We start from the raw sequence: 11,476 nt of genomic DNA, 5'->3' as shown, positions 1-11,476 counted from the left end.
TCTTTTATGCATGGGACAGTAACACAAGTTTTAGAACCGTGGGAAAGCACCTTTAAAGCCAAAAGGTTCACATGCTCTTTTTGGGAAATTCTATTTGTATATGCTGAAGAATAGTTGACACAAAGTAGTTCCCAGGCAGACCGACGGATGAGTTAGCGCGTTGGCCTCATAGTGGTGGTCCTCGGTACTTCAGCTTCCTCCCACATCCCAAAAACATGCATGTTAGACTGCGACACTTTAAATCACAGGGATCAAAGTGGCGGCCCGGGGGCCAAATCTGGCCCGTTGCATCAATTTGTGCAGCCCGAGAAAGTAAATCATGAGTGCTGACTTTCTGTTTTAGGATCAAATTCAAATGATTATAGATTATTTAAAACCTTTTGAAAATAATTCATTGCAATTTTTTAATTATTTTTTTCTTTTGTGATTCTAGTTTAAATATACAAATATTTTCCGTTTCCCACTTAAAAATATTTTTTCCATTTGAAATAAAAAAAACATGATTAAAAGACATTTTCCAATACAGACGCTCCCCAACTTACGAACGAGTTACGTTCCGAACGATCGTTCGTAAGCTGAATTCGTTCGTAAGTTGCCTCAGTGCTATATTTTGTAATTATGATTTATGTTTAAGGCCTATATAAGTATATTGAAGGTTTATATAAGTATGTTTAAGGCTTGTATAAGTAACATGTATTGGTTTGTACTGAATAAAACATTTAATAAAATGGAGATAATACGTACAGTGCTGTATTACGTATGTTAGAGAGAGAGAGAGAGAGAGAGAGAGAGAGAGAGAGAGAGAGGGGGGGGAGAGAGAGAGAGAGAGAGAGAGAGAGAGAGAGAGAGAGAGAGAGAGAGAGAGAGAGAGAGAGAGAGAGAGAGATACACAGTATGTACATGTACATAATAAGATACATAAAATTAAGTTTAACTTACTTTTGGAAGATGTACTCGATGCTTAAGGAGATGATGGAGAAGGAGGAGGAAGAAGAGGAGTAGTTTATATCAAGAGAGGGTCGTTTCAAATGAAATGTCTTGCCTCTTCTTTGCACTACAACTCTCACTAGAAGCCTTTCGCTTTTCACCAACCATATTGAATAATGGATGCACTAGATATTGAATGATAAAAATCAAAAAAGTTCTTTGCGCACTGGAGATACGTTCACGCACTTACACACTGCAACAAACTGGGCAGAGGAAGGTGGATGCTGGGTCAGCTCTCACAGCGGCAAGTGTCGGTATTAGCGGCGGAAAGAAGCACTACTTGGAAAAAGGCGCCCAATACAAAATCTAATTCACAGCATGTTTTTCCAAACATTTTTCGACATACGCGCAGACATGTTTGTATATACACCATTATTCGTATCTTGAATGTTCGTAAGTAGGGGAGCGACTGTACTAAGAAAAACAAGCTCAAATAAGCATTGCTTTATATCGATAAAAACAGACTATTCAGTGCTTTTGATCCAGGTTTTTAATCCAATTTTAAAAAATTTAAAAAATCTAGATATTAGATCTAAAATGGTCCAGCCCACATGAAATGGAGTTGACGTTAATGTGGCCCATGAACCAACCCGAGTTTGACACCCTTGCAAATTGTCCCTTGGTATGGGTGTGAGTGTGAATGGTTGTCTGTCTCCTTGTGCCCTGCGATCGGCTGGCCACCGATTCAGGGTGTCCCCTGCCTCTGGCCTGGAGTCAGCTGGGATAGGCTCCAGGAAACCCCGCAACTCCAGTGAGGATAAAGCAGTTCAGAAAATGAGATGAGATGCGGAAAGATTTATGTCATTGGCAATGTTTGTTTTTTAAAGCCTTGGTTGCTTCGTAATTCACACAAGTGGCAATGGATCATGATATACAAAATAACTGGTTGTTCTTCAAAAGTTCAAACATGCCACTCAGACGAGTACATTTAGGAAGGCTGAGGAAACAATTTTATTGCATTTATGAAATGTACAATACTAAATGTTATTACATTGATACAGTAGAACCATCTGTGTTCTGGTTGATCAAGAAAAAAAATTATCATGTCATTGTGTGAACTCCTTAAAAATCAGTGTGAACGGTCAATTCACTCTTGGAAATATATATAAATTAGTGTACTAGTCCACCTGAATGACAGCCGAATCATGTCAGTATTTCCAGTGTCATACAGCCCCCTTCCAAAAACAATATTTTTCTTTTGTTGCTAACAACAAAGATTTAAAAACATACACTTGCAGAAATAACATTCTATACCTAATGACCCAGTAAGTGAGTCAGACATTTTGTTCACTGTAAAAACTTGTTTATGTGGTTGTCTCTATGTCATCATTTGAATATCAATTATGCATAGAGAACGTCACTGCTGTTGTACTCTATTTCTAGGACATTGTTTTTGACTCGCTGAAAAAAACAGTAACGCCGCCTAGCAACCTACAAACTTTAAATAGGTTCATTGATATGATTCCTCATAAATGAAAATGTCATCTTCACTCCATCCAACTAAAAAGATCAACTGTAAACTGAAAAGACCAAAAGTGGAAAATGAAAACCAAGTAAATATTTTCCTCTGACTGCAAATACACTACAGTCAATTCAATCCAAGTCCTTGAAGTCATCACGATCGAGCCCGATAACCTTTTTTCCCTCTTTGAGTCAAGTTATTCATCTGCAAGGATTCTCAGTGACCAGTTTCTACTGTTTTAGGATTCAAAGTATTATTTTTTTCAATTGGATTATCTTTTTATTTAAGTTATTCTAATAATCCAGTCCATCAATCAATCCATAGAGCTATGTACTTATCCACCAATTTACTTATAGTATGGACCACAGGAAGACCCCACTCCGCTCTCTCCCTTCTTGGCCTTTCACTTTCTTATTCACTTGCCCTTTTTCACCTTCCAGGTTTTCTTACTGGACATTTCAACTATAGTCAGAGAGCGGCGCTTCATCGCCTCTCGAGAGGGGATACCTTCTTCGTCTTCATTCTCGTCTTCTGAAATCAAAATGGTTGTCAGTAAGAATGCTAACTGTTAGACTGGGTGTGCAATCTCACCGTTAGTAAACTCGTCCATCTCTTGGTCTTCAGACATGGTGACTCTTTTGTTGTAAGGAGGCAGTTGTTTCTCAACCATAAAGTAGAACTAGAGAATGATATAACGTGTGAGAAGTCATGCCAGCTGCATATTCATTTGTGTCTATCTCTATATATATATTTAAATAAAACTTATTTATTACCTTTTTATCTATGCCTAAAATTTATTTTCCTGTGTCTGTATTCTCACCCTCTTGCTACTGTGACCATGAAATTTCCCGAATACGGGTTGAATAACGTTACATCTCACCTCCTCTTCCTCCATGTCCTTCTTAATCTCTTCGAGGTCTTTTCCTTGAAGCTTTTCTTTGAGTAACTGCACTTTCTTTTGACACTGAGTCAGCTGATGCACCAAAACCTCTTTTGACTTCAGAGCCATCTTTGGTGGTGGTTCATTCTTCATAGAGGGAAGAAGAGGCAATCAATAAACAGAACAAATGGCTTACACATAGAAATTCATTCATTTATTATTTGCTTTCAACAGCACTTATAGCAGATGTTTTTTTTTTTTATCCTCAGGGCAGTCTGGTTGTGACTTAATGCCTTGCTTATAATGTCATATGTTGGTTAAAGGTGAAGACAAAAAAGACCTTCAAAGTAAAATACGAAATATACATAGTTAACATGCAATGCCATTGAGGTCTGCATATACGTACAACTAAATAAATGTGACATTTTTAGAACTGTGAGAACATGCAATTGTTCTGATGATATCATTAATTCATGTATAACAAAGGAATAAAAATGTAGAAATGTATATTATCTTTTTTTTTAAATACCAGCGTGATGTGATAAAGTTTTTCTGCTAGGTGCTCCACTCCAGCTTGGATACTGCCAAGATTTTTGACAAGATGAGAGAAACGTTCTTTAGCTGTTTCACAGCTCTGCTCTTTAGTCAGCATGTCTTTCTCACACTCATCCAGCATTTTCTTCTCACTGCAAGTGGAGAAAAAAACACTTCTCTAAGACTGTGGGGACAAGTTGTTTACACCTACAGTGGGGCAAGTAGTATTAACGTATTTTGACAACCACAAATTGTGAGTTATCCAACTGGTAAAGATTAGAGAGGCCTGTAATTGTCAACAAGGGCAAACCTCAACCATGAGACAGAATGTGGAGAAAAAAAACAGAAAACCACAGTTTGATTTTTAAAGTATTTATTTGCAAGTCATGGTTGAAAATAAGTATAAGGTCAATACCAAAAGTTCATCTCAATACTTATGTACTCTTTGTTGGCAATGTCGGAGGCCAAACATTTTGTGTAACTCTTCACAAGCTTTTCACACACTGTTGCTGATACTTCGGCCCATTCCTCCAGCAGTGATGTTTTAGGTGTGTCGTTGGGCAACACGGACTTTCAACTATTTTCAATGGGGTTGATATCTGGAGACTGGCTAGGCCACTCCAGGCCCCCGAAATTCGTGTTTGGATTGGATTGGATTGAGAAAACTTTATTCATCCCTTATTCAGGGAAATGACATTGAGGCAGTAGCAAGAGGGTGGTGGGATCATTAGCATGCTGAAAGACCCAGCCACCTCTCATCTTCAATGTCCTTGCTGATGGAAGGATATTTTCACTCAAAATCTCTTGAAACATGGCCCTATTCATTATTTCCTTTACACAGATCAGTCATCCTGGTCCCTTTGCAGAAAAACAGCCCCAAAGCATTATGTTTCCACCCCCATGCTTCAGAGTGGGTATGGTGTTCTTCGGATGCAATTCAGTATTCTTTCTCCTCCGAACACGAGAACCTGTGTTTCTACCAAACCGTTATTTTTTGGTTTCATCTGCCAATAATATTCTCCCAGTCCTCTTCTGAATTATCCAAACTCTCTCTAGCAAACCAAAGGCGGGCCTGAATGTGTACTGGCTTTTTACCGAAAGCAGATTCAGTCTTGCTTGCCTGGTGCAGGTCTACAATTTTGTCTCTGGTGTCCTTCGACAGCTCTTTGGTCTTGGCCATAGTGGAGTTTGGAGTGTGAGAGACTGAGGTTGTGGACAGGTGTCTTTTATACCGATAATGAGTTAAAACAGATGCTATTAATACAGGTAACGAGTGGAGACCTCGTTAGACCTTGTTAGAAGTTAAACCTCTTTGACAGCCAGAAATCCCGCTTGTTTGTTAAGTGACCAAATACTTCTCCACTAATAATCTCTAATTTGGAAATACATTCTTTGAAAATATGATATTCTGTTTTTTTTTGTCACATTTGTCTCTCATGGTTGAGGTTTATCCTTGATGTTGACAAATACAGGCCTCTCTAATCTTTTCAAGTAGAACTTACACAATTGGTGGTTGACTAAATACTTATTTGCCCCACTGTATATAATAATTGTGAGTGCTGTAGATTAGTGGTAACTGTTATGCCCCGTATGAATCATTCACCCCACTCTTCAGGCCAAAACCAATAGAAAAAATGTGTCAATTGCAAACTGCAGTCCCATTAGAAATGCGTGATTAAATTTGGCATTTTTATAGTGCTATTAAAAAGTAGTAAGTAATAGTAAAACTTAAAACCCAGCTTTACTTAAATTCGAGTAGTGAAACTTTCGCACCTGGACAATTGTGTTTCTCCAGAATACTTTATTTCATCAAACTGTTGTTTGAGGTGGTCCTTCTCCTCTTTTAGTTGCAGGAGAATAGACTGGTTTTCTGCTTTAAGACCTCGCATGTGTCGAAGAGTCTCCCTCTGGCTGATGTATCGATCCAATATCTCCTATGCATTAGAGGCACAAATATTCTTGCAGTTACAGAAAACCTTTTCTAATCTTGTACATAAACAATCCATCTATAGTCATCCAAACAAACAGATATTTATTTACAGTTTGTGTTTGCTTTGGATTCATTCTTGTTTGTTGCCACTTTTGTTTTGTGTTTTTATTTCATTCTTGTTTGTTTGTAAGCTTTGTTTTGGGTTTTGGTTTCTTTCTTGCTTGTTTGGATGCTTTGTTTTGAGTTTTTGTTTCATTTTGGTTTGTTCCCAAGTATAGCTTGCCCTTTCCATTACAAAATCATATCACCCACTGTTTCCTGCTCATTTTGTGATCTGTCAATCAGCTTCTTCTTAACCTTTTGTGCCCACCTCGTGTTTCCAGTCTAATTATCAAGTCTATTTGTATTCAAGATTCCCTATTCCAGCCGTGACTTGTTCCTGCTTTTGTTAGCAATTTGTTTTTTAACTCTTTCACTGACAATGACAGTTTTAGACATCCAAACAATTTCACATGTAAATGCCATTGAGTGAATATGTTTCATTGCCATTGAATATTAAACCCTTTGGAGTTAACCACTACTTAACAGGGGTGAGCTAACTATTCCACAAAGGGCTGCAGTGGGTGCGAGTTTTCATTCCAAACCATCAGGAGGACACCTTTTCACCAATCTGGTGTCCTACAAGTGCAATCAGTGGACTGCAGTCAGGTGCTTTCTGGTTCAGCAGAATTCTAATTGGTTACACTGTCTATGCTGGATCGGATGGAACAAAAAACTGACCCCACAACGGCCCTCGGGGACCGTTTTGGCCACCGCTGCACTATTATTTCTGGCCTCCCTGCTTTCTTGTTCATCTTCACTCCACCCCTGACACAGACTCTATTAAGAGACAGGAGTAGTAGGTTTCTTCACAGACACAAGAACCATCTCACTCCTATTATCTGGGAAATTTTCACGCAGCATTGTGGTATAACAGGACCCATGTATGGTTTTGGTCGAGGGTTTTAATTCCTGGCTGGAATGTGCGTGAGCTTCTGTGGGCTTTTGTTGGATAATCATTACTCCAGCATTTGCTCGACCGAGCTTTTTATTTAGCCTTGACAAAGTGCCATGATGATTTCATTTACATTTTTACACATCAGTAGCACAACATAAAATGAATTAAATTTAATCCCTGGGTAAATCTGTGGAGTATAGAATGTATTATTTATACTCTTATTCAGTATAGTCACTAGGATGGAATTTTGCAGAGCCTTGTGGAAATTTCCATCATAACACCTATGAGTTAGGGGCGTGCCATATACCAAGACACGCCCATTTCTTTGTTCACCTTTTACCTAGGTCACATGACCCTTTGTTAATAAAACTAGCTTAACTGTTGGGGGTAGCTAGGGATTCGAACTGGTCAGGCTGGGGGATGGACACATCTCCCAGCGCTGGGTACTCTGACCCCTCCTTCAGCTGAAGTCTAGTAAATTCTCATTAAGACCAACTCCGTGTGCTTCCTCTGATCTGAAGTTATTGAATGTATATGGTTTTAAACCTGACAAAATCCACCACGCAATATTTTGAATAACAAATAATCATCTTTGTCTTTCTAGATTTTACATGAAAGTATTTTGTATTTTATCACAGAATATAAGCAAAGAGGCCAGAGGACAAAATACATAAATGCTTCTGTATGAACATTGTACCTTTATAGCTGTATAACCAGTGATTTCCTTCACACTTTGGAGAGTTGTCTCAAACAAAATGATGCTCTGGGACATTTCAGCGGCCATCTTAGCGGCGCCAATCTCAACTTCTGTATTCAGATCATCCTGTGGTACACTTTTCCTCTGGGCCTGTGTGTCAGAAGTTAATAAGCAAGTGTCATTGGTTTATAATTTTGCGCCTCTTTATTCATGAAGGTCATTATACTGAATACAGCATTGTGTGTGTGTGACTCACATCTAACTTTTCAGCCCGACCTTTGATCTCCTGCACCCTTTTACGGTAGATAGCTAAAATATAATCTTTTTCCTGATGCTCCTTGAAGAACAACTCCTCCTCCTTCTGTAACTCGGCCTAGGACGATGGAAAAGAGAATAGTCCAATATAAATAAAAAGTTTTACGTAAGTGTTCGGATGTGCATTTGTGTGTGAAACTAGTCATCATTTACTATAGCCATTTCTTTGGAGATCTGGGCTTTGTTGTTCATATCCTGAAGGTCATGCATTTCCTTTCTGTACTTAACAATTTCTGCTTCTATACCGTCAATTCTACCTTGGAATGTCAGACTTTCCTCCTATAAAAGAAGAGAAGAGAAAAGAATGCTTCCTCACTTGAAGAGGGACTGACAAATCATCTTAAAGTTGACCACAACTAACCTGCAAGTGACGTTTCAGTTTTAGATAGTTAGTCATGATGTTTGCAGCCTCCTTGCACTTGAGCTGGTTTTTCTCCAAGCGGTTCTGTAGTGACCTCAGTTTCTTCACGTACAGAGAACAAGAAGTTTGATTCGTCTGATCATGTTTGACTGGTTCACATACAATGAAATAACCATAAACAACTTGGACAAATAGCTAATCGAAATCTCAAAATGGCGATCCATGTTCATGTATCTGACACTTTACAACAGGGGTCATCAACTCTGAGCCTTGAAATAACCTATCAAGTCTTTTTTTCCATATCTCCCTTCTCCAACAGACCTGAATCAAATAACCCAGATCGTAATCAGGCGCCTGGAAAGACTATTGAGGAGTAATCATTTGTCATTCATTTAACTATAAAACCTACTTGGAAAAAAATGTTACGGCTTACACAATTTTAAATGATCAAAAACATAAAATATGGGGAAAATGTACAAGTTGACAGGTATATGTGAAATTAATAGATGTATATGAATTAATGTAGCTGATTACCATTGTAATATCTTCCTTTTCCGAGATGGCCTGGATGTAGCCCAATGCTTCCAATCTCAGGCATTCCCTCTTTAGGTCTTCAAGGCTGCGCTCTTCAGTCTGAGTAGCGTGCTTAACAGCATTGAGACGCTTCATCTTTGCTGACACACGCTGTTGCAGTTTGGTTAGCGCTGCCTAAAAACCAACAACAAAGCCTATTAGCTACATTGTATTCCTTGTGAGTTACATGTTGAAAACTGAAAATACTATGGTGGACCTATATATTCTTTAAAACAAACACAGGGATCCGCTTCGAAATCTTTTTTGTGATGTGAATTATTTTTCATAGTGCAATAGTATCCTTGTGTGTGTTCAATTTATGGATTTTTTCTTCCTACTTCTTTTTTTAAAACATTTATATATAGCAACTTTATTTCAAAAATGTATTTCTTATTGTTCTATTGAGGCACCAAATTTAAGGGAAAGCCAAACAGGTCCTCAAGGGCTGTTGTGGGTGCAGATTTTTGTTCCAACCAATCCAGCACAGACACTTTAACCAATGATATTTCTGCAGAAAACAAGAAGCATCTGACTGCAATCCACTGACTCCACTTGTAGGACGAAAGATTGGTTAAAAGGTGTCCAATCAATGGGTTGGAAAGAAAACCGGAACCCACTGCGGCCCTTTGTGGAATGGTTTAAGGACCCCTGCCTTAACACTTGACATGGCCATCAGATGTGTGGCTATTGCACTTTGACAAGGATGAAATAGACAACAATGTTTTCTCTCCATGATTAGATGTGTGTAAAAAGACCACCTGATGCTGGCGCTTGACTTCGGTGCGTATGGTCGTCTGTTCCAAAAATAGTTCAGCAGTGGTTGGACATTGTGATTTTGTTAGTGATGATTAGGAAATGTAAACACTGGGAGAAATGTCTCGAATTTAATTGTTCAGTATTAAGATTCAACTGTTCAAATTATTGTTTAAAATGATTTATGCGATCTGTCTATAACGATTATTATTCATTCATTCATCTTCCATACCGGCCATCCACGAAAGGGTTGCGGGGCTTGCTGGAGCCTAACACAGTTGTCTTTGGGCGAAAGGCAGACTACACCATAGACTGGTCGCCAGTCAGTCGTAAGGCACACGGAGAGACAAACGACCATCTGCCCTCCCAATCATTTCGCCACCAACGGGAATTGAATCCGCACCCGCACCGAAGTCAGGCGAGTGAACCTCCATACCACAAGGCGGCGCTATTATTATTATTTTATTTTTTATTATTATTAAGATAATAATATATATAATGGAGCCAATCCCAGCTGTGTCCGCCCCAGAGGCACAAGGAGATGGACAACCGTGCACACTCACAACCATACTTAGGAGCAATTTAGAGTGTCCAATCAGCCTACCATGCATGTTTTTGGGGGGAATGTGGGAGGAAACCCACGCAGGCCCAGGGAGAACATGCAAACACCACACAGGTGGACATGACCTGGATTTTAACCCAGGACCCCAGAGCTGTGAGGCCGGAGTCAGCTGGGATAGGCTCCAGTACCCCACGCAACCGTAATGAGGATAAAGCGATTCAGAAAATGAGATGAAATGAGGTGCAAGTAATTCTTTTCTTTTTTTAATTTCTAAAATGTATTTTCCCTGTCTGTTTTCTCACCCTCTTGTTAAATGAATAAAGTTGTCTAATCTAATCTAATTGATAAATTCATGAATCAAATGTCTTATGTGTCGACTTTTGACTAGATGTCCAGCACTTTTAACAATCACTGTCCCTGAAAGGGTAACAGTATTTTATGAAATTGATATGTGAGATACGAAGTCTCATCGCTTACGACAAACAGCGTTACAAGACAACCCATGAAAAACAATTCGTGACCTAAATTGTGAATCATAGTAATTCTCTGTGTGCTGCGTGATGACGTCATCTTTGTCATGCAAGAATCTCGTTGTAGTGATTTTTGTAAACGAATGAGAACTACAGGTCGTAGGCGCAAGGTAAACAAAAACAAAAAAAGTAACCACATACCATCTCTGACATCTGGGGCCAAGTGTTCTTTTCCCCACCTCGGCCGTGTAAAGCCAATTTGATGAATTCATGTTCATCCTATTAAAAAAAAAGTGGGATTCAGGGGTGAATTCCATTGTAAGCAATTGGACCTTTTTGAAGATGAATTGAAATGATCCGGGTTTATTTTGTCCTTACGGATTCTGCGATTGACACCCTCTTATGCAAGTCCTTGTTTTCCTGTCTGAGGTGCAAGATGTTCTGGCGATTCCTCTCCAGGGCTGAGTGAGAGCTCTCAAAATATGCGCTCTTGTCACTCTCTGAACATATCACGACTCATCAAGTCAATTGGGAAGACGTAAACGCGACGACAAGACCGACAAATTGAAATTAACTCACCTAAAAGTTGAAGTTTACGTTGCAAATCTGATATCTGGTCATATATGGACGGTTTGATGCTTTCCAATTCAAACATCATCTTTTCGATCTAATCTAATACTGAGTCAAATTGCATACAATTCAATGAGAAGGGTGGACTCGCCGCGTTGTTTGCCAGCCAAGGTTACCTAGCAACGCGCAAACATTTTAGTAACGTCATCTGTGGTTTCAGCAGGGAACCAAATATTATTTGTAGTGCCGTACGGTACAGGAGTGATATTAATGCGTTCATGTTTAATTTTATATTTCCCCATTGTAAAGTTTTTTCAAAAGACAAAATCAGTCTAAAACGGGTAGGGAGGGAACCTATGGCTCAGGAGCCATATGTGGTTGTTTT

The 11,476-nt window shown here is 39.1% G+C and overlaps 1 protein-coding gene across 1 annotated transcript in view; it reads right to left on the bottom strand.

The window, feature by feature from the left end:
- Positions 1–1,914: 1,914 nt before the first annotated feature.
- The window catches only part of odad3 (outer dynein arm docking complex subunit 3), a 9,583-nt gene continuing 21 nt past the window's right edge, over positions 1,915–11,476 (bottom strand). Inside the window, exons 1-13 of the mRNA XM_077719021.1 lie at positions 11,101–11,476; positions 10,900–11,021; positions 10,723–10,800; positions 8,698–8,871; positions 8,164–8,265; positions 7,956–8,081; positions 7,744–7,860; positions 7,488–7,637; positions 5,637–5,797; positions 3,859–4,015; positions 3,330–3,476; positions 3,041–3,128; positions 1,915–2,980 (exon numbers count right to left, since the gene is read on the bottom strand). The exon at positions 11,101–11,476 is cut by the window's right edge and continues 21 nt beyond it. Coding sequence (XP_077575147.1) covers positions 2,865–2,980; positions 3,041–3,128; positions 3,330–3,476; positions 3,859–4,015; positions 5,637–5,797; positions 7,488–7,637; positions 7,744–7,860; positions 7,956–8,081; positions 8,164–8,265; positions 8,698–8,871; positions 10,723–10,800; positions 10,900–11,021; positions 11,101–11,179 — 1,617 coding nt within the window. The 5' untranslated portion in view covers positions 11,180–11,476 and the 3' untranslated portion in view covers positions 1,915–2,864. The remainder of the gene's footprint in view (positions 2,981–3,040; positions 3,129–3,329; positions 3,477–3,858; positions 4,016–5,636; positions 5,798–7,487; positions 7,638–7,743; positions 7,861–7,955; positions 8,082–8,163; positions 8,266–8,697; positions 8,872–10,722; positions 10,801–10,899; positions 11,022–11,100) is intronic.

The sequence above is a fragment of the Stigmatopora nigra genome, chromosome 6, assembly GCF_051989575.1.
Source record: "Stigmatopora nigra isolate UIUO_SnigA chromosome 6, RoL_Snig_1.1, whole genome shotgun sequence".
Taxonomy (NCBI): domain Eukaryota; kingdom Metazoa; phylum Chordata; class Actinopteri; order Syngnathiformes; family Syngnathidae; genus Stigmatopora; species Stigmatopora nigra.
The sequence above is the reverse complement of the archived record's forward strand: the minus strand, read 5'-3'. Positions and strand labels throughout refer to the sequence as shown.